The sequence below is a fragment of the Catharus ustulatus genome, chromosome 9 (genome assembly GCF_009819885.2).
Source record: "Catharus ustulatus isolate bCatUst1 chromosome 9, bCatUst1.pri.v2, whole genome shotgun sequence".
Taxonomy (NCBI): Eukaryota; Metazoa; Chordata; class Aves; order Passeriformes; family Turdidae; genus Catharus; species Catharus ustulatus.
In genome coordinates this window covers 7,298,758-7,322,371 of record NC_046229.1, presented here as the reverse complement: position 1 = coordinate 7,322,371, position 23,614 = coordinate 7,298,758, and the positions used below count along the sequence as shown (strand labels likewise).

The 23,614-nt window shown below is 39.8% G+C and overlaps 1 protein-coding gene across 6 annotated transcripts in view; it reads left to right on the top strand.

Annotated features, from left to right (window-relative positions):
- The window catches only part of ELAVL4 (ELAV like RNA binding protein 4), a 64,750-nt gene that overhangs the window by 5,787 nt on the left and 35,349 nt on the right, over positions 1-23,614 (top strand). For all 6 annotated transcript variants that reach the window (XM_033066914.1, XM_033066917.1, XM_033066913.2 and 3 more), the window contains exon 2: positions 16,678-16,918. In XM_033066914.1, coding sequence (XP_032922805.1) covers positions 16,678-16,918 — 241 coding nt within the window. The remainder of the gene's footprint in view (positions 1-16,677; positions 16,919-23,614) is intronic.

Genomic DNA, 23,614 nt, shown 5'->3' with positions numbered 1-23,614 from the left:
GTGATTTTGTGTTAAGTGATATTGGTATTTTTACGAAATCAGATGGTTATATGGCAGAATAATCAGTTCAGGGGAGTTCACCATATTTTAGAGTTTAGGCACTGAGAGGAATTTACAAAAATACTGAAATTATTCTTCTCTTCATCTCCGGCCCCACCTTTAGCCACAGTCTATTCTGTATCTGCTGGAGCAATATCCACTTCCAGTGTCGGGCTCCTTGTAGCAACTCTACTTTTTAAAGCACGACTGAATATTTTGTTAATTGTGATGGTCTCTTAATTGTAGTGGCAAACAATAATGGGAAATAGCTGGTGGTGCTAGAAGTGTTTAAAAAGCGTAGTAGACTAGTAAGTGATAGACGGTAGCGTAAAAGATATAAAAATGTGGTTACCCAGAAAACGTTCATCTATCACACATCAGGAGGCATAAGAAGCAAAGCAAGAATATAGAACACGCCTTTCTTTCTGTCTTTGGATTTGCAGATATTTTTACTTTATTCCTTTCTCTGGTGCAGGGTTACTTTGAACGCAAATTCAAGCAGGAATGGTATTGCTTAGTGGAAATAGGAATTTTAAAAATTAAATACCTCCTTTTAAATTGCTTTAAGTATTTCTTCTGCTGCAGTCCTTTCTTTGAAAAAGTGATTGAATGGCCTTCTGAAAACTGCACTGCTTTACAATGTAGAGGGGGAGAAAAATCTTGAGGGTGTGTGCGTGTGTAAAATTCCGTATTTTACAGCCTGTGCATGTGCAGAGATGCATTCTGACATGCATTGTAGTTGTACGTGAGAGTAAAATAATTTTTCTTCTGTCCAAAACAGAGATACTGTGTTCTAAATCTGTTAACTTAGTCATGACAATAAATAAGGATGCCTTTTATTATACACAGCTGCATTGTTTGTTTTAACAGTCATCAGCTAGTAGTTACATTTTCATTTTCTTTTCAATTTCATGTTTTCACAAAGATTTAAAAATAATGTAATCCTTGTTTTATGGTGCACGTGTTCCTGCCCTGATCTTCCTCCTTTCTTTGTTTTAAGATTATATTAATGAATACAGCCTGCATGTACATAGTGACATTTTCTTTCTGCGTGTAAAAGATTGCATTGTAAATCTTCCTATAGAAAAATAGCTATTAAGTTAGCGACATAGAATTAAGATTGCTAGTAATACTAAAAGATGAAAATGTAAAACCTCTTTCTATTGAGACATAAAGATAGAGAAAATGTAGTTGTCCTTAGACATGACATTTTTCTGCTTTTAAAAACTGTTGTCTTGGTGTACTAGTCAGAAAGGAGGCAATCTTAAAATTGGATATTGATGCAATGTGAATACCAGCCATCAGTTTAAAATCCTGTCTCCAGGTACTCTGCTAATCAAGTTCCCTTGTTAGATACAGGGATGCCTTTCCACTGGTGACTGGCTTGGTTGCCTCCTTTGCTTTCTTGCTCTTTATTAATTTTACCTTTTTGAACTCTCTCAAAGTGAGCCCGAGCTGTTGTGACAAAGGATGGTTACAATGAGCTGCAAGGGGTATACTTAAAAATCCCATTTGAATGGGTTTGAAATAGTCTTCATCATCTTTATTTGGTCCTGTTAAATATTGTGACTCTATTGAAAGAAATCTGGTTGCATTAATCTTACATATATTTAATGGATTAGTTTTTTTAAAATAATATCTTCTAAGTTACACGGTATTTTTTTTTTCTCCAACCTTCCTACTTCTTATGCTGGGAGTGTACTAATTAAATGCAGGTTATTTTCTGTGAGTAATTGTCATACTGTTGGTACATAACCTAGAACCACTCTACACCCTGAGGTTTTTCAAAAGAAATAAGGTATGATTGCATCCCATATTCTTGCAGGGAAAATTTGGTGTCTTCTTTGGGAACTTGGACTTTGAAAATAATTTCAGCAAACAGCCCAGGCAAGAAACAGACAGTGGCAGAGAATATTATGGAGAGAGAGAGAGAGATGGAGATAACTTGACAAATCCACTTGTCCGTTTTGGCAATCTGTGTCCTCTGGACACCTCATTTAAATGCCTGGACACATCAAAATGTACATTTGTTTGTCTGTGGGACAGCTAACAGGATACACTCCAATGCACTGGCAAATACTGCAATGCAGTATTTTTTCAATGTCATTGGGGTTTTGGGGGAGAAGTGGGCACAAACAATTTTCTTGCAAGTGTGGTGACGTTAAAAATCATGGTACCTTTGGAAAGGATAGGCCAGATTTTACAAAATTTGCTAATCTGTGATGGAAAGTCACCCCTCCCCCTTGCACTCCTCTCCTCTTGCTCTTTTCCTTTCCGTGTAGGGTGGAGAAAGGGATGGGTACGCATGTATTTATTTCTGTGTGTGCGTTTGTGCATGTCTGTCTTCCCTTCCCGTTTGAATGGACCTTAAGGCAAGCACTGGGATTTGGATGAGGAGGGAAAGGGCTTTTGTGTAATAAAACACTTCCTTGTCGATTCTGTAAATGTCCACTTACCAGCAGTGTAGGTCTTGGAGCAACTTTAAAAGGCACATTTTTAATTTTGTAAGGAACTTTGTGGAGAGGAGGGCAGTATTGCAATTCAACAAGTACTGTAGATTTAATCCTAATAAAACATGTTTAAAGGGTACCTGTACCTTGTCTTAGCCTTTGGGTACTTTTAACCATTTGAGATAACTTAAAGGGAGGATGTTGAAGAAACAGATACTTAGAGACTGCTTGCTTGCTTCTTCCCTCAAATGATCAGTCTGTACTTTTTAAAATACTGGAATATTTTAGGTGCAGGGGGCTTTTGTAGGTCACTAGCTTTATAGCAAGAAGAAGAAAGGGGGGAAAAAGGTCTCAATATGTCAGAGGCAGTAATTGTATAAAATTAACCATCTAGAAAAGGCAGGAAAGGCTTGGAGGAAAGAAGGAGGCACTAATATGTGAAACAGCACTGTGCTAGTCGGGGAGATAATGAGTGATAAATCTGAACTGGTGCAGTGGTGTGATGCCCATTAATTTCTCAGAACCTTGACTTTGCAGGTTTGTTACTCTGTTGTTCACACCTTTAATTATAACTAGTTTTGGATGATAGCTTGGGGCACTGAAGATGAGACCTTTTGTTTGTTGTTTACTCATTTAAATATTCAGGGTTTGCAATAGCGTTGGAACATCAGTGTTAGAAATTAAATACTCTCAGATGAGATTATAATAAGAATGCAGTTAATTCTTGGAACTGCCTAACATTGTCTTATTTGTAGCTTTTACATTGCTTGCATGAATTCATTAAGAATTAGCTCAACAATGTTAGGTTGAGCTTTATTTTCTGTAGTAAAAATCTGTGTTCCCTAATGGACCTCCCGATGCATTATTGCTTCTTTACAGCCCCAAAAAGTAGGGAGGAGGTGGAGAGCCCATCTTACCTATTGTTCTACCCTTGACAGTGTCTTTCTTACATGAGGACTTCCACCTCGATGACTAAGAAAACCTGTACAAGTCAGGAAACGCTGAGAACCAGTTGGGAATCGCGAATTAAATGGGGAGAAAAGGCAGAATAGTAATAAAAATAATTAATTAAAACAAAGGATAGCTAAACCTTTGTGTGTCCTCTCTGGAAATGAGATGTAGTTGCACAGTAAGATGCAAACCTGGCTGTGACAATATTTAGAGGCACGATGTATATAAAATGCTGTAGTATGCCTTCGTTGCTAAGGCACGCGCAATTGCGTCAGCAATGCTGTTGTGATGGGAAATTATTTGTCCTTGAATTCTGAGGGAAAAATAAGCTTTCATTAATTTTATTCTTTTTAAAATTAAACTTGTCTAATTGCTATAAAATTCCGTACATGTTGCTGCTGGTAGTTCTCCCAGTCTGGAGCCGTGCGCCAGCATTTTTCGGCGTCAGGGCGGTGGCATTTGGTGGCTTCGGCGCATTCGGAGCCCTCGGAGGTGAAGGCGGCGCGATAATGTGTGTTCGTTTCAAAGCAGACGCCAGTGACTCTGGGAGGTGGCTCCTGCTCGCCGCGCTTCGAGAAGGTTCCACGCGTAACGCGTCCGTGCCCACGTAAGTGATGCTGGCGTTGGCAGAGGGCAGCGATGCCGCCGGAGCCTCTCCGGTAGCGCCAGTCCTTCGGAGCCAGCCGCTCCGCCGCGCGCCCGGCGGTGCTCGGAGCCGCGGACGGAGGCAAACCGCTCGGTGAGAAGGTCCCACCTGATCTCCATGTAGAGGCCCCAAAAGGTTGCTGCTGGAGCAGGTAACTGTGCCCTGGCCCTACCTGTTGGCCTGGAATTGCATGCGCTTCCCTTTGGAGAGGCTGAGCGCTTCCAAGTGTTTTCTCCCAGGCTGAGTGCTGTTGAGAAGCCTTTGGAGGGACATGAGGGATGAAGGATGCGTGTCCTTCTTGCTTGTCTTCCTTTTAAGAATCTCTCATGGTTGCATTCTGGAAAACTAGCAGAGACAGCAGTTTACTCATATTTTATAATCAAAGGTAGAACTTCTTCATCTTGTAGTTATGTCTAATTGCCCAGCAAGGACGTGGAATTTCGGATCCTGACTCTGCTCCTGCTGGTCAGGACAGTTGCCAGAATTCCATGTTTCCCTACTGCTCTTAACAGCAAAATGGGTGTTTGTGTTTGAGAATTAATATTACTAGACTAAACTTCATTGGAAGGTTTGACATTGGGTATTTTTTTTCTCCAGTACGTGGATTAATTAAGACTCTTGATGTCTATGAAGTGCTTGTTGTGTATGGAAGTCAACCTGGTTCTAGTAGTTCTGGTTAGAGAGGGTCATAAAAAACTACATGGGCAAAACACTAACAAACCTTTTTATTGAGTGGAATGCTAATCTGGAGGGGAGGCCAGGCCTTTTTTCAGTCCCTTTCAGCTGATATGTAGACGCCCATAGTCAGCAGCAGTTTAATGTTAGATAATGTGAAATTCATGACTCAACGGCATGAAATAACCCATATTTAAGTCACTACACTGTGGTGGAGTGTTAACGCATTCTGCTTTAGGGATCAGAACTATTTGGGGTATTTGGCTTTTCTGCCTGCTTAAAGGGTTTATAAATGTGACTGTTCATTGCAATAATTGTATTAATCTTCTGTTGGTCCTTCTTGATCTTTGCATGGTGGTCAGTGACTTTCTGCTTTACTATGTGCAGAAGATCTTGTGGGCAAAGATGCTATTTCTGTAAAGCAGAAGGCACAGTCACGACTCCATAGAAGTAATAATGTATGTAAATAAATGCTTCTTAAATAAAAATAGTTCTAATATATCTTTGTTCCAAATGAAGTTACTGGCAGTAATGAGTAGGGGGGAAGTTGATTTTTAGCAGAAAGCATGAATGCTGGAAATTCTTCCTAATATGCCTGTGCCAGCTATACTGTGACAATGTTGCTGTCGATTCCCTTCCTGTGAGAGCAGCTGTTCAGGGAATTAAACTCTTTGCTTGATGCGGAGGGTCCTGAAAAATTCAGTGTGCAGCTACAGTGGTGGCTGTGGCCATTTTTAGTGTGGCCGTTGATAGGAACTAACTCTGTGATCCAGCACAGTAGCATATTGTTCTTTAGACTAACTGGGCCAGGACAAAATTATCATTCTGTATTTCGTGTACTCTGTGTGAGATTCCGGAGAGCACTTCAGAATTTGACATTGTGTTTGATAATTTATAGAGCACAGTTTATATTTAACTGTAGACACACTAATCCAGGGAAAAAGAGTAGTATATTTTTAGAATCCTTTTTTTATTGTCTGTGCTTGTCATCACCCAGCTACTGAAAGAAGTGCTAGCAAATGTAAATGCTCGGATAGAAATTGAGTTTAATTTCTGTCGTTAATCTTTGCTAAGTGCAAAAGTGAATATTGTTTGTGTGATGTTCTTTGTGGTGATCAAGGAGCTTTGCAGCCGTACGTAGCCGATGCGGCTGCTGGAGGAGCCACGTTCTCCTCCAGCATTTCAGCACCCGGCTGGACCAGGACACTTGGGCTGAGTGCCTCCGTGGCCAGGGTGCTTAGGTGAGCTAGTAGCTTTGACAGTGACGGTGTGGCTTTGCTTAGGTGAGCTAGTAGCTTTATTAGTGACAGTGTAGCGTTTGTCACCAACTCGTTTGAGGTGGAATAGATGGAGTGGATCCAGCTCCAGGTTTAAAGCGCCTGCCTGTGGCTCCTGTGTGTTGTAAGGAAAGCATAGCCAACACAGGACAGTAACTTGGTTGGTTTGACTTCTTTAATACTCAGGCATTAGTTCATGTGTGCTTGGGCTCTTAGGACATTTCTCCCTGCTGATCTCTAATAGTGGCTGTTGTATTTCCAGTTGCCTTTTGGCGTCTGAGTGAAATGTCTTTGGTGGGGCTTGGAGTCAGGACAGCAGGGGTGGTGTGGGTTTTCCCCTGTCCCCAAGCACCTGAACCTGAACAGAGACTGTCCTTGGCAGGGCTCATACTGGGTGCTTGAGCAGAATCCTGTTTTAACCAGAGGATTATTATCCATGAGGTCTACTCACCTTTTTAAGGGGAGTTTTGGTACATTTTTAATTTCTTGCTGTTCAGGGTATGTTTGTTAATTTGCACTTATTAAGGAAGGTGTTTGGTTTGGCCCATGGCATGCTTCTCTTATGTAGTGTAGAGATTAGTAGTTTGTCTAGGATAAAACATAAGGCTCTGTTAGCCTGGCCTGTGACAGATATATACTTGATATTTTGTTCTTTATTGATGAATAATATATTCCTAATTTATAATAGTGTGTCTTTGACCTTAGTGTAGATGCTTTCATGCCTGAGATTGCTTGTTTGAATGTGTTACTGAGATATTTATCCCATGCAATGCTTTAAAACTTACTCTCATTTAAGCCATTTTGTAGGTGTTTATTTTGTGAGACCATCAGAGTAAACAGCGTCCTCTGTTTACTCAAAAGTGATTTCTGATTATTTTGCTCCCAGAAGCTTCTCAAGTTTACAATTTGTATTATGTACTCACCATCTTTTAGATGGTGATGGCATATTATTTTCAGTAATTCGTGGTAACTTTGTCTACCATAGGTATGTTACAGAAGTAAGAATGTTTATATTTTATGAGAAGGTTGTTTCCATAAGCAATATTAATGTGGTACTGAGCTGTAGACTAACAGGTGAATTGTGGAAAAGATGTAAATTTATTTTTTAATTACTAATCTGGTTAAGTTTTAAGAGAAACACTGATAGCTTGCAGCAGGCAAACATTTCTAATGATGGAGACAGGACTTAGCTGAACATCATAGTTTCTATTTTGGGGTCTGTCTTGCTTAGACCTGCAAGCTGCAGTATCCATAGAGATGCTGTTGCCAGCAGTTGAGATGTACACATGTTGATTAGTGTTTCCTAATTGCATTTAGCAGTGTGTCTTCATTAAGGTCCTGTTGAGGACAGAGCCTTAAAACATCTTGGTTGGGGCGTGTATTTTGCTAAGCCATCCATTCCTGCCTAATATAAGCCTGTCTTTGCATGGAAAATACACAGGCAGCATTTTCAGAAGAGCTTATGGCTTAGGAGCTGAAATCCTATTGCAGTGAACTTTAATGAACATTAAATTGCCTAAGGGCTTCTAAAAATTGTAGCATTTTGTTTCTAGAATTTCAGTAGAAATAACAGCAGTGGGGGGTTGGATGTTCCTAGGCTTCACGGAGAGCCCGCGCTGTCCTTGCTTTGCTTTGCCTTCTGGTAAGTAGATTTTTTCAGGTTTCAGTATGGCTTGTAACACAGGTTTCACTGTCTAAACTCCGGGGTTGCAAATGATTCTAGATTATTTTCTTAAAGGAAAAAAAAACATAAAGTGGAATTGTGACAGGTCTACAGCAGCTGAAGACTTGCAGCTGTCTGCTTCTTACATGAACATGTACGTCCCCGTGGGAATCTGTGCGTCAGTACACAGTGCTACATACATATTCCCAAGTCAGTAATAGAATTCAGTTACAGATTAGCAATATATAACTCCGTGATAGTCAGTAAACCAAACAAGTAAGTAGTGATTAGGAAACAAAATTGAGCTAAAAATAAAATTCAGAAAGTAACCAGAAATATAAAAAGACTCTCAATTTCCTTTGCTTTCATTTCAGTGTATTTTTAGGCTGCATGTGCTTTAGACTGAGAATCTATCTTAAATGTTGATCTCTACCATGCTCTTATTGTCTAATATGCAAGCTTTTGAGAGACCCTCTTCAGTCTTTCAGAGTTTTCCTCGTGTACTTAGTGTTTTTGGTGGTATATCTGGTTTCTTTATCACCCTGTTGACAAAGATTTCAAACATGGTTTTTGTTAGTCACAGTCTCTTTTTTTCAAGAGGGACAGTGCACTGGGAGACCTCTTGCCTTTGTGGTATCTAATAAACTGCAGCCCTTGGAGAAAGAGGATGGTTTCATCAAATTTCAAGCAAATATTTGGCTTGAAGTGTCAATCAGAAAAAGATCTCTTTGCTGAGATTTGTGTTTTTGGACTCTTTTAGCCTTCGTAAGCATCTTGAGAGAACAAGTAGTAGCCTCAGTGAAAAGACAGGAGGGAATAAGAACCAGTCTGGAATGATGAAATTGCTAAAATAAAGCCCTTGTAAAATTTTAGGCACAGGGCTGCCTGGTATGAATTTGGCAGAAGTAGAAGTGTGATTGAAGAAGAAGTAGATGTTCTTCAGAACTGAAAGCCTGACCATGTTTTTATTTCAGTTCAAAAATAGTGCAGACCTTTGAGCAGAGGCGGCGGGTGACCCCCAGGGATGCGGGTGGGCAAAAGCCATTGATGACCGTGTCCCAGGACAGAAGTAGGACACATCCCTGCCACCAGCCTCTGTTGCAGTCTGTGGTCTGTGGGATACAAGTGGTAGCAAGGGTTTCTAACCTGAGATGGTTGGATAACCCATCTAATAGACAGGACACATCCGTTTTCCTCTCCTGGTGTTTTCGGTGATGATTTTCTCCAAAACTGTGTTCCAGAGTGGTGTTTGAATGCTGTGAAATCAAGGCTGTGTTTTTCTATCTCTTCATGTATGAATTGCCTTTAATGGTAGAAATTATCATAAATTCTTCTGAAACCATTCTAAATAAAGTAGGGGATAACTGCTGGCATTCCAAAAGTCTGTTTGCCTTAATGGAAAACCATGACCCAGGGACAGAAAGCAACTTCTGTGCCCATCATCTATTACACCACTTTCTCCCTCACCTTTTCCTAAGTACTATTGCTGTGGACTTTAAGATATTGGGAGAACACTGAAGAACAGAGCCAAACACCTCTGAGGTTTCCAACAGGCATAGTTTCTTGATAATCTTTGCAAGCGGCAAAGAAAAACTGCAAATAGTTGAAAGTAAAGCTCAGTAGAAGTTCATAAGGAATCTCATGTTTTGTGAGTTCAGGCAGTACACAGCACAGAACTAACTATATTCTGCTTCTGGACAAACACTGTTTGTCCTTACAAATGTGCCACACTTCCCAGAAACTGCTGTGCATGGAGTGCCTGTCTGTGCACCTGCTCCCCAGTCCTGTGTTTTTCCTCTGAGCTTTGCAGAGTGCTGAGCTGTATGAATGATAATTGTACTTCTCCTCCTCCAATTTCTTACCCCCAGAGTACCTGCAGGAAGAGTAAGAGATTATGCAAAGTGTGCGATATGGTGCCTTTGTTCCTATCTTTAGTGTAGTTATTGGCTCTGTAGTTCCAAGAGTGTTTTCCCCTACTACTCAACCAGTAGCTGTTGATGTTGAAATAGTTGTGAATTATTTTGGTGTCTGCTTCTTCCCCCCTACTCATTCTCTTTTGTCCTTTAAGTGAAATGCAAAACTGTAGAGTCCATACTTTGTGGGAACAGAACACATTTATCTGAAACCCTCAAAAAAAGCCTGCAGCTTGGTGCATCATTATTATACTGGTTTTTTTTTTGGTCAGGTTGTTAGGAGTTGTGCCTTAATCAGTGGGCCAGGTTTGAGGGTAAGGTGGTGTGTTATGGAGCTGTCACAGCTTTCTGTGTAACTTAAGCAGTTGGCCTAGATACTTTCATCTGTTTTGAATCTTTTTATTTCTCTTCTGTGAAATTTGGAATAAAAAAACAGATTTTACCTTTCTCCTTTTTGTCACTGTGTTGGTAGAGCAGCAGTCCTTGCCTTACTGCCCATTTGTACAGCACAACTTTGTGCTGCTATGGGTTCTGTCCTTCAGCACTGCTGTGATAACAAGTAATATTGCCAATAAACTTTGCATTCACTTCACTGCAGACTGGGGACAGAATATTTTGTTTTAGCATATTGATGCAAAAGTCTATGATGGACTGGTTCAGGATAAATTTAGCAATTAATGAAAATTATGTTCTCCTTTATTTGAACTGAGGCATCTTAAAATGAATGCGTTTGTTGTCTTTTCCATTTGGATCATTTGTGTGCTCTGTACAATTATTGTGGCACCCATAAATGTGAATTTGCTGAAAGTGTTTGAACACCATTTCAACCTGAGTGCAGCACACTCTGAAAGCAAGACGCCTGTATCTGTGCCATGAGACCCAGGGATTGCTAGTTTTCTGAGTTGAGACTTTCAGCTGTATCTATATTTAAAATATTAAGTATGACTTTTAATCTCAGGAAGAGAAAGATGTAGCATGTAGAAGTGCATATGAGTGGGGAACATGTCAAAATACGGAGGGTTAGATAATGATTTGTTTCTGGGGTATTGGATTTGCCTCCAGGCAGATAGACTAAAAAGCTTCGTTTTCCTCCTTTATTTCATGTTCATGATGTATTTATTAGGTAAATAATAGCAAAGTCTAGTTATGCAGTACATAAGCTTTAATAAAAATGTAATTGACAGTGAAATTTGACAGTTGTTACAGTTAAGAGAATCTGTACTGGAGCTGCACACAGAGCATCATTTGCCACTCCTGAGGTCACTTCAGAGAGAAGCCCACGTGTGGTTCAGGTGCCCCTGCTTCTTGCTCTGATTGCAGTTGTGATTTTGAACCAAGGAAGGCTTAAAAACACTTTGTTCTTTTCCTTTAACGCTCCCATGGGAAGGTGGCATGATGTGTCCTGAACATTTTGTGATCCAGTGCCTCACTCCGCAAAAATGTGCGAAATCCCCACGGAGCGGGTGGCAGCGGGTGCATTTTAAACTGGGCTGGGGTTCCTGGGCTGGAGCAGGGCTGAGGGACCTGGATGTGTTTGTGTGTTCCACCCCATCCCCATGGACCAACCTCCTGGCTTTGGCATGGCTCTTCATGGCTCAGCAGATGGCCAGGCTGGGAATGGATTGGTCAGACAACTCCTGGAAATGGGGTTTTTCTCACCTGCAGGAAAGTTCTAGGGGAACAGAGACTTGTACTGTGCTGCCTTCCATTCAAAAGAGCAGATATGCAGGGAGTTAAAGCCTGCTTCTCATTGTATGAGGGAAACCTTTGTGAATCTACATTTATTTTCTTTGAGAGGTTTTGTTTGTTTCTTCTTTTGTCATCGTTTTTCACGAGATGGCTGTGGGACCTCTGCCATGGCACCATTTGTTTTCACTTGTAAAAGCAAACAACTTGCAATGCTAATTAAAGAGCTTTTTTAGATAAAGTAAGAGCTTTGCATTATTTATCTAAACTTTTTTTATGGGAAAATGTTCTGAGTTTGTTCATTAATGAACACTTAGAAATAATATAAAATTAGACTTCATGAATTCTTCATGAGGTGTAATTTGCCATGATCATTTTTCTTGGCATTTAGGTGCTGTGAACAGTTCATTATTCATAGCTAACTTTTTTGACTTCTGAGTCCTCAAAATGGATATGTCTGCATGAATTTTTTGAGGTTTAGAATTTTTTTCAGATTTTGATTTTAGGAAAAGATTGTTTGTGGTATGTTTAAAAACACTTCTCTTTAGTGCCTATAAATAACACCTATGCTTAAGACTCTTAATTGTGACTTTTTTTATACATACCAAATCAGTTTGTTTATTGTGGAATATGGTCAGTGGAGTATACATAATTCAGATAGCAAGAATGGGTGCTGATTATTTGCTGAATGCAAGCTCCTTTCATTTTACATTTGTGACAGCCTCAGTTCAACATGCAGATCTTCTTTTAGACTGCTGAGAACGAATTTTGTAAATACAAAAAATGTATATTTACATTTATCGAGCCATTGGCTATTGCTTATGCATGCAATAGGGAGATAAGGCTGTCTTACTCTGTGGGTAGTTTTCCAAATGATTCATTAACTGTGCTTTGTAATGGTAGATGGATGTCACACATTTACTGTAATAAGTGAAGATTAGTGTCAGTTACTCCAGCTTGTAATAGTTTGTAATTGTCATAGTTGTGTTTAGACATGCAGGTATTTTTTTGCATTATTGTTGGAGCTAATATTTAGCAGGAATAAATTGAAATTAATTGAATTAATTGAAAAAACAATGAAGATGTAATGGAAGTATTTCTGAAACGTTAGTAATGTAGGAGTTGCTCTAATGGGTATTTGTGGCAGATACTCTGTGGGAGTGGTTTATACCAAGCCTTTTGGTAAGCAGTGTTTTGCAAAACACTGGCAAAGCTTATGTTGTCTTCCCCAAAGCATTTATTTGTGAAATCTGTCAAACTAAAATACCTCGTACTTTGCTGATACATTACCATAGTGAGAAAAGTAGTACACCAGGAAAGTCATTTTTAAAAGCAGCAGTCTGATGAAATATATGCACAATTGGAAACATGTAACTTACAAAATCAGTGTTGAAATTGTATTACAGATAGTAGTTGTTAGTGTTAGGATATTCGGATTATTGGTGGCTGAATGATCAAGTGTCTATTAGCAATAACTGCTGATTATTCTTCTTCAAAAATATTGCCCTATATGTAGAGTATCATATTGCAGTGTTGGGAGTTTGGTAAGTTATTGCCTCCAAAAAAGTAAAATGCCTCTTTATCCCAGTAGCATGTGAATGTCATCACACATGACATTTGCACTGTAATATTTCAGGACCGGTAGTAGGTGCCTAAATTGGGTCAGAAAAGTTCCACAAAAAGAGGTGTTGCTCACAGTACAGATATTGCTGATTTTACTTGCTTATGGAGGTTTAAGAATGCCTTCAGGGATAACAGTATATTTTGTTTTTTAAAAACTAACATTGAGGTTAAGTCACTCTCGAATTTTCAACATTTGTTTTGCTTGTGTCCAGATTAAGCCCTTAATGAGTTAGGCAGACTTAGAGCCTTCTTTGATATTTTGGTAGAATTTAGTTACAGCCCAATACTTGCCTGTATTTAAAAAAAAAAAGCAAACATTACCAGTAATTAAAGCACAGCAAGTTACCTGTGTGCCCTAGAAACTGGAGTGTTGATTTTAAAAATGTTTGTATTGTGATACAGGTATAGAATTAAAAATTTAAATCTTAGTGTTGTGGATAGAGGAAGAAAAAATAACATACAGCGACTGTCATGTTGAGATCTATTTGAATAAATAAAATTCCTCTTATGTAATGTGCTGACTGATGTGGAATCAACAGCTACTTAATATTAAAAACAGAGCTTGACAATAAACATCCCAGTGCATGCACACTGAACTCTGCCTGGGGTTTGAGCTTCAGGCGTGTCAGGGACAGGAGCGAATGTCTGGGAAGGAGAGCCAGGGCTTACCTGTTTGTTACCATGAATAATGTAAGTCCTTACTCATGGCAGGGGTCAGTATGCACACCTAAAGTGTGTGTTATTCCTTTGTGCCTGTGAGAAATTCGAATGCAAGCTCTGCTTTTGCACAAAAATCACCCTGTAAATGGAGAATTAAAATTATGCAGCAAAAAAAAAAAAAAAATCTGAAATCCTTTATCAGAAATGCTTTTAATAATTCTTCTGCATTTCTATCCATTATCTCTTTTTTAATATGTATATAGCAAATGGATTTTCAGTAACCTATGACTTGGCAATAATTTGAAGGGCAAATAAGTGCCGTGGTTTTCCTTTCTACCATTAAAAAATCAGGAAAACCTAATTGGAGTTGAGAGTAGCTAGGAAGAAAACCTGGCACCTGGTGCAAAATTAGTTTATGCCAAGATACTTTGAAGTACATGAGGAAATGTACTGGTTCAGGAACAGATTTTTACCGAGCAGCTTACTCTTAATGTTCTGAATGTGTTAAATGTCTTGGGTTGAATTCTGTTCCTTTGCTTGGTGGGGAAGGTATGAATGCTGAAAATTTAACTAAAAAGCGTTTGCAAAATACCTAAGTAGGACACCAACCAGTTTGGAATTTTGTTTTCTTTCACAGGTTTTAAAAGATCCGGGGTTATTGTCTACCGCGGGGAACTATAGATAGCTTTTGAGTCTGTTGCTAATAATAGATGATGTACCTTCCTCGGTGTGCGGTGCTCAAGTCCTGCTTCTGCTGAAACTGAAACCAGTGGGGGTGGTATTGCTGCCAGCTCCAGAGGGGCAGGATCAGCCCCTAAAACTGCAGCTTTATCTTGTGGGGGTTTATGTTGGGGAGAATATGGTCCAGTGATGCAAAGGCACACGGGAAGCTGCCGTTAACCATGTCGGCGGCTTCACTCATCCTCTGACTGCGCCTTAGCGTCAGAACTGGCATTTTTTCCCCCCAATTCCAGGCGAGTGGATGCGGGTGCAGGCTGTGGGAGCAGGAGCTGTGCTGAGCTGGAACCTTGGGGTGCAAATCCCAGCCCTGCAGCAGCTGCTGGCCGAGCTCTGAGCCCGCGTCTGCCGCCGAGGTGCGGAGATCAAAGGATGATCTTCCAGCTGGAATCCCGAGCTAAACAGATTTAGCAGCATCTGAAGCGTTTAAGTAGTACGTGTGAGTAAATAGATGGATGGAATTAGATGGGAGAAGGGAAGGAAGCATGGCTAGTGCTGGGTAGAAGGGGGAATCTTGAAGGAAGAGTGTGTGGGGCTGGCACAGCTTGGCCAAGGATGCCAGCAGTGCTTGGTGCCATGTGGCTGGTAAAATTGGCAGGGGGATTCTGGTTTGGATGTGCCCATGTCTTTCAAGGAGTGACTATTTTTGTGCAGTTTATTTTCAAAATGATTCTGCTGTGTGGTTTTAAGGCATTTCTGTTAAGCACAATGTGGCAGGGCTTCTTTTTATTTAAAAGCTGTTAAACCAAGTAGCTATTCCTGGGCTTGATAATAAAAATAATGGTAATTCAAAACTTATTTCCATTGATAAAAAAGAGGGTTATTTCCTAAATGAGGCATTAAACTAACACTGAAGCATTTCAATTAAAAAAAAAGACATGACCAGAATATAACCTATTTAGACTCTGAGCCACCTTCATGCAGTTAATTTTAGAATAGACACCCTTTTTTGGTGTGTGTGTGTGTCCCCATCCTCCCGAATTACAGGCCTAATTTGTCACAACATGCACCTCCCTGGATTTAAAAAAGAAAGCAAATTAAGTCTTGAGTAATTATAATAATTACAGGGTCGGAAGAATACCAGGTTCAGAGTGTGTGGTGCCTTAGCCCTCTGTTCTGCCGTGTTTGTCACTGTCCCTGGGCGGTGGAATCTCCTGCCTGGGGCAGCAGTTTGCATCACTGACTCTCTGGTGAGGGAGGCTGAGCCCATGTGAGGGATGATCTTCGATTCCAGTGAGGCTGCACATCGCAAACTTCGCAGCAGGCAGCAAAAGCCACCATTTGCATTGCTTTAATTTATCCAGATTGGAGGCTAACGTGGTGCCCTTCCTTTGGCAGCACTGGTGACAGTGAAGTCAGGTTAGAAACCACTGTAGAGGCAAATTATATAAAAAAAAAAAAAAACTTGAAGTACCTGGGTACTTTCCTGCTTCCTTTGTCTGCCTGTGCAGTTTTGGGATGAAAACTTGTGTTCTGCAGATAAACATGCAGGCAGCTTTGCTCACGTGATGGGTGGCGCTGGTGACAATGGGGCCACTGTCCTGCAGCACACTTTGCTAAGCTGGGATTCTTATTTGTCGTTTTTTGGAAAGGTCTGTTTGAGGCTCTCTGTGAAAACTGGAGTTTTGTGTTTCAAGATAGATGTGCTTGTTACCATTCCAGCCTTCACCTGTGCCTGATAAGCCTTTCTTTGATTAAACCTTTTTGATTCTAGTAAATATCTGAAGACCTTTGTGTCTGTGAAGATTGCAAATCCAGGGCTTTATTATTTAAAGAGGTGTCAGTTCATTAGTGAAAAATATAGGTGGAGAATGTAGGTCATCACTGGAACCAGTAAATGGTATGTCTTGGGACACCAAATTTATTAATTGAAGGCAAGCTAAGTGACGACACAGTGCAGATTGACTGTGCCTGGTTAATGTTGTTGTCATTGCACTCTGTGATACAGTTATTAAATAGGTAAAATATTTTACCTTTTCATATAGAGCCATACACTTACTTCATCTGATTTAATGGAACTATAATTTTAATTATGATTATTACCTTAAATTATAATTAAATTTATGTGGTTTAAATTTACATTTGTGAAAATGGCTGCGTGATGAAAGCAGAAATCAGCTTCGCATTAACAAAAAAAGATTTTTTAACTGCATCTTAGTATATGCTCACAGCCAAAGACTAGCATGACCTACTTTGCAACAATAACAGAGGAATCAAGCCGGGTTTTTTTGTTGAAGTATCTAAATTGGCCATGAATGCTACCTACTCATTCGTTTGCGAGTATCTTTAAAAATAGCTATTGTATCTATGAAACTTAAGGGTGGTTTTTTTTCCCTTTTCTCTTATTTTGCTGTAGATAATTAGCACCATGGAGCCTCAGGTGTCGAATGGCCCTACTTCCAATACAACCAATGGACCCTCCAGCAACAGTAGAAACTGCCCTTCCCCCATGCAGACAGGGGCTGCTACAGATGACAGCAAAACCAACCTCATAGTCAACTATTTACCCCAGAACATGACCCAGGAGGAGTTCAGGAGTCTCTTCGGGAGCATTGGTGAAATCGAATCCTGCAAGCTCGTGAGAGACAAAATCACAGGTAAGTGCTTCGTGTTGTGAGTTTTGCCTTTGTTAGGGTCAGCTTGTATTTGGGGTCAGCAGAACCTTGGTGCTTCCGTTGCAAGTGCTAACGCAGGGAATGCAGCAGATGCAGTGCTTAACTTCAGGGGCAAACCTTTAGTTCTTCAGTGCTGCACTCTTCATCTAGAAAAGCTGAGAAACCCCTTGTCTCTCAGCCTCTCCAAATCTGGGGGAGAAGTCTGAGCAGTGCCAGTCTGCATGTGTGTTACACACTGTGCAGCTTCTGGAAGGAGAGCTTAGACAGTGGCCTTGCTTTCCTGTTCATTCTCAATTTTATTTAACATGGACTTGCCTGAATGGCTTGAGCCAGCTGACGGTCCCTAATTCTGACTCTGCCATTTGAGCTTCACTAAAGCCTGGTTAAATTTCTGCCTAAGAACACTGTATGATGAGGTGGTTCTGCATGTCCATCACAGCTTATTGATCACGGTGTTCAGCAGTGAGCTGTAGTGAGACACACTGCTCTGGATTTCATTCAGACATCTGTAGATAATAGTTAATTAGCTCTGGTCCCCAAAAAGAATTTCATTTGCAGGGATCCTTTTTCATATGAAGTAGCACCCATCGGTAGTTGCCTTCAGAATGAAAACCTCCCCTGGCAGGCACTGCCTCAACAAGGGGAGGTGTCTGTGCTGTCACTAGAGGAGGTGTGGATGGGTGCAGATGCACCTGGCCTGATCCACGTCCTTGCTGCTGCAGCCAGGAATCCACTGGTGCACAGGATGGGATGAACAATCAGCTTTTATAGCTTACTTTATAGGTTAGTTTTCTAGGTTGTGTGTCTACTCACACCGTAGGTGGGAGCAGCTGAAATTTCACTGCTGTTCAGTGCATCACCAGTGCTGTTATGTTTAGCACAGAGAGCAGCAGCCTTGGGAGGGAAAGGGTTCCAGAAAAGGAGTCAGCTCCCCTCTGAGGCTCTCCTGGCAGCTTGGGTGTGTGCTCTGTGGGAAGAGGCACCACGGGAAGATGAGGAATTAAAATGCAAATCTTCATACCTGCTTCCATAACATCTTGGCAGCCATGGTATTGGCAGCATTAGGATGATCTGCTTAGTGCTTTTAAACATGCAGTGCTTTTTTATTTATTTTCTGACACACAGCAATGCTCTGGTTCAACACAAGGTACATAACAAATGGCAGTAGCTGCAGGGCAGCTTGAGTCCTCACAAGTGTTGTCCAGCAGAGCTTTCTTTAGCACATTGACCATGATGTATCTATTGCAATGTCTTCTGATTTGACCACAGCTTCAGGTGTTCTAAAAAGATTGAAAAATGGAATTGACTTTTATTTACTCTTTTTTTCTACAGACCTTTGTGTTTTTTTTCTAGTCTGAAAATAATCTGAAAAATTTAACTGCAGGTTAGTTCAGTTATTTCAGACAGAAGTGAAACACTCATCTACAGGAGTCCAGGGTGCTTAGCCTGAATTTCCATCTTATGTTTCATGAGCTTTTACTGCTTACTATATCCCTCAAATTCATGATGATATTATTACAATATATTTCCAAGACTTCAGATATTCGGTGGTGTTTTTGTAGGGAATGGTTTGTCTTTGGACAGAGAGCCATTACTTCATCAGCTAGGAACAGTATTCTTTTTGTTTCATTCCATCTCCAGGCTTTTGTCTTTCTGTTTGAAGATGTTAGAAATTTGCTGTATGATCTTCTGACGTATTCATGGGGAGTATTTTTGCCTATGCTTTTTCTTTACATACAAAGTGCATCAGTCTTTGATCACTAAAATACTTTAAAGGAACCATTCTTTAAAAAAAACTTACACAGGTGCCTTGAGGACGTCACCCCTACATGTTTTAGTGGTGATAAAAGTACAGAAGAGCCAAATTTGCAAAAAAAAAAATTGGTTTACAAATTATCTGTACTGTTTGTGAAAATGGAATTTCATCTGCCAAGGTTCTAAGGCTTGTTATCAAGGCATTGTGCAACATTACTGAATTTGAGGATGCATGTTCATTCCTCACATTGAATTCAGTTAGTAAATCAATTGCAGTCCTCTGCCAGAAGCAGTTCATATTTTTAAGGTTCTTAGAACAAAAAAAAAAAATGGAAATACGCTGAGGTCATACCCAGCGCATCCTTCTGGATCGTCACGTATGTGTGTTCTTCATTAGGCCCCTGGATTGGCTTTTTGGGAAGGGAGGGATGGAAGTATGCCAGTAGGCTGGTACAGGAGTGACTGACTTTTCAGGGGTTCTTTGCTTTTTTGTTATTAAAAATCAATAGGAGTGATTTTTTTGACAATGAAAGCTGTATTACAAAAAAACCCCAGTGAATTCTTAAGCTATTGCTGAAGCAGTGAAGATGTGAAACAGTTTAAATTTTGTCTGCTTTTGGATTTTTCATTGCTTCTGTTGAAAATTTTGTGACTTTAATAGATCTAAGCTAAGCATGCTCTGTTTTGTTATGCCTTTAAACAAATGTGCTGTTCTTTCTGTTAAAAGTCTGGTTTGTCTTCATATATTGTAAGTTTGCTTCCTTCTTGCTGGGCTTGAGTTACCAGGCAAATCAAAAAAAGTCAGAATAAAAAGCTGGAGGGAGAGCTTGTTCTAGAAAAGGTCACAAACCAAATAATGATTAAATAGTTATCCTGGCAAAACCATAGTAGAAAATCTCAAATGTAACTCTGAAGCTAAGTAGCATTGAATTGGCTGATGTAAAAGATCCTATTTTCCCTGTCAAGGAGCTGCAAAGTTTTTTTTGGAATGATGTTGAGTCTTCTGAAATGTTTTTTTTTCAAGGGGTTAAAAGATATAGAAAGTCTGTTTAAACATACTGGATCTTTCCAATAAAATTCATGACCTGAACTCTTATTAATTTTAAATTTGGTTAAACAATGTACGACAGGAATAGTCATCTGCTCCAAGTCTTCTTGCAGTCTTAGAACAGTAGTAGGAGTTTTTAATAAAATTGGTTTGTGAAGTTGCCCCCTCGCTTGGGAAAGGCACACGTTAAAACAAGCATATTCCTTCACTAAAAAACTATGCTAATTTGGTAGTACACTGCACTGAGTTGAATAGGAATGACAGCTTCTAAGACAGCCTTTAATTTGGTATTCAAAACCAAAATCATAAACTTGGGTTTTGTTTGGTAGCTTCTCAGAACAGGCAGGATATACAGTAGCATTTTTTAAAGATGCTAATGACTTGAGAGAGGAGATGGAAGTCAGGCATACATTTTAATTATGGGGGAGGGGTTGCAACAGCAAAAATGGTTTGGTTGTTTTTTTTCCACTGCAGAGATTTTAAGGGAATGAGACAAGGAAAAACAGACTGAAGATAGTTGCCTTCATTTGGCAGGGGTGTTTAATAAAAGCAGAACTTGTGGTTGTAAAGTGTGCTTATTAAATTCTTCATTTACACTACCTAATTAATTCTAGCATTTTAAATTAACAGTGAAACTGGTCCCTGCTGTACCATTTCATAGCTACAGCATATTTCGTCCAACAACCCAGTTGTTCAGGTTTAATCAGCTGCGCTCAAAAAATGAGAAGGAACTTGGGTAAAAAAATAAAAACCTAAAAAAAAACAGCTAAGTGGCATAAACATTTTAGAGCAGCATTAGATGAGAAGAGGTGACTTCAGGGAGGAAACCTATGGCTTCAGATGGATGTGAGTGAGGCTCAGCACTAACCAGAGATACTAAGCTAGAGAGTGTTGCAGATGCCCTTTATTTCTTATTTTGTCTGAAGAAAACCAGTGACAAATGTCTTCATCGCTTGAGGGAGAGGGCTTGAATTCATGAGAATTTTCAGAGAAGAAATACTGAACTTGTTTTGTCCTGTGTTTGCAAACAAAAGATCCAGTCAGTGTAGTGTCTGTCAGACACTAAGTGCTGCTGGCCCACTGAATTGTCCTTGTTGACGTAGTTTGTATGTGGGAGAAGGGGATGTTTGTTATTAATTTTTTAATTCATTTGGTAGCTTTTTAGGATTCCTTTTTTGTTTCTCTGTAACTTACCCAGGAACTTGTATGTCTGAATCTTCAGATGATTGGTATCCAAAAATCTTTGGCTTGAAAATCTTTTGCATCTTCAAATGATCCAGGAACCCTGTAAAGCAGAATATTTATTGATACAAGATTTCTGTGCATCCCTTAAGTTATGGCAGGGTTTGCATAATTCTGCTGTGTGGTACAATTTGATGTTCTTTGCATGTATAATCAGGAACTTTCTTGTTCCTCTGCCCAGAATGTAACTGTGGTGTTTTTATGGTTTTTTTAATTGTTCTTTTTGAATTTGCAATTTCTTTAAATTTATGTACAAAGACCAAAGTCTTTCACTTTAGTTTCAGGTACTTATAATAGTACTGATGTGTGTTTAGATTTAAACTGCAGTTCAGAAATAATCATTACATTGTAGGTGTAATTAAATATCAATGAGTGAAAAGGAGAGAAAGAAACACTGACTGCTTACCTGTAATCTTCTCTAGAAGTTATGGATTGTCCCCTCCTTACTCCTTGGATGTTCAAGCATAGAATCCAAGAACCAAAACTTCCTAAAATGGCAGAATCAGAAATTGTGCAACGTTATGGGAGTACAGGAAGGTATTTTTCACATGAGAGGTGTGCAGTGCTCATTCCTCTGTGGAAACAGTAAATTGCTGACCTGGGCAGGCTGTTCTGCTCCTTCAATCCAGAAGTTTGTCCACACTGAGTTAAGTTGGTATCGTGTGCCCTCTAGAAAAAAAATTTTTTTCCAACTTTCCTGTAAAATGAGAAGCCCGTACTGAAAAGGTGCTGCTGTGAAAAGCAAAGACTCAGATTTTATTTAACCAAGTGTATTCAGCAAGTGATGGGGAACTAGTGTGTTTCTATCTAGAACATGCTGTTCAGAGCTGCAGGCTTGCAGTGTGCTGAAATCTGGAGCTTAATTAAGCAGCCTTAATTTCAGCATCTGGATTTGGTGACTGCTTTGAAAGCAAAGGGTGGAGAAGGTTTGTATCCTCAGGAACAGAAGCCATTAATTGCACACTGGTGATGCCCAGGGAGGCAGGAGACAAGGCAGGCAGGAATGGTCATGTTCTCCAGGAGGGAAGCTCTGGGGTCTCATGGCAGATGTGCAGGAGCAGGAGAACACTCACCTAGTATTGACCCAGTGTTGGCAGCAGCCAAGTTTTATCTATTTTAATTGGAGGTTTTGAGGCATGGTAGAGTAGATAACCAGGAGGTCTCAGTGAGTCTTTCTGGGCTGGAGTCAAAGGAGGACTCTGGAATCTCATCATAATGTAAAGACACAAAGCAAAAATGGGGCTAATGGCTGAACAGGCTTTTGGTAATGCAGTTCATGACAATAGGTAACTATTGCATGGTTAAGTCTGCAGTGAAACACTTAGGCTGGAGATTGCAGAGATATTAGTAAAATTGTGCTGCTTTGTCAAGGGGAGAAAAGATTTATTTTTATTTGAGGGAAGTACTTAACAGCTATTTATGCTTAGAAGGTATAGATAGAACTTGTATTCGCTGAAAAATTAACATACAAAGGCTGACAGTGTTTTGTCCATCTTTTCTTTAAGAATTTTGTAAAATGGTATGCCAAAAGTGTCCTGTGGAAAATAAAAAAAACATCCATATGCAGATAAATATAGCTTACAGTGAAACCCAGCATTAGGCTACCTGATCTGAGATGACTGAAAATCTAATCTGAACATAAACTACTTCTGCATTTGATGTCCAGTTCACTGATTGTGCTTTGGAAGTGCCTTCCATTTTGAGATACTACTGGTTCCAGCGGTTTTCCCCACGTAAAATACATTAAACAGATAGGATTATAGAATGCAGGGATTATGTTAGATAAGACTTATAAACTCTTTAGAAAGTATGTAAACACTCATGCCTCATGGCATAAGCCCACCTAATAACAGGGTTTAGGAGAAAAATACCTTGTAGAGGTAGTTTATTCCCTTGTTGACTTGGAAGGGGTTTTTAGTAATTCTCTGTAAAGCGGTGGTAACCAGTCACTGATCTCTGATCATTTATTTGGCATAGGTCTTGTTGCCCTGGACTGAGTGTTAGCAGCAATTCCATTGCTCTGGTAGAAGAGGAGAATTAGTACAATCCTTCAGAACAGGAGAAAAAAAGAGGTTTGATACTGTAGTGTTCACCATAAGTTGAATATGTATTTCTGGCATTTGGCTTGATTGCATTTAAAGACTGTATTTAGTAGTGCCCCCCAAATTGACTGTATAGGGAATATCTGTAAGCAACAGTGGAGTTCTTGCATTTTATTTCCTTGAAAGCAAAATACTTGGTATATACTGAAATAGGAAAAATATTTATACAGCAGAGTACTCAGCTAGGGTTCTTTTGTCTGAAAAAGTAATACCAAATTAAGTGAATTGCCTTAGGTTTTCAGGAAGTGACTGTACATCGGCTTCACTGTGTTTATTAGGTAAAGGAGATTTGTATGGAAGTTACTACTTTGTGTAGAATGCACAGACAAATGCAGTGAGGAAAGAGTGGTCAGAGCAGTACTAGTGCAGCTCTGTCAAGTGCCCAGAGAAACAGAAGTCTAAGATAATGTCATTTGGGACTGAAAAGAAGAAATTTTCTTCTAATCAGATAAAATACAGACTATGCTTTGTGGTTTTTTGTTTTATGCGTAGAATGAAATATTAAAAGATAGGAAAAACCAGATGAGTTTC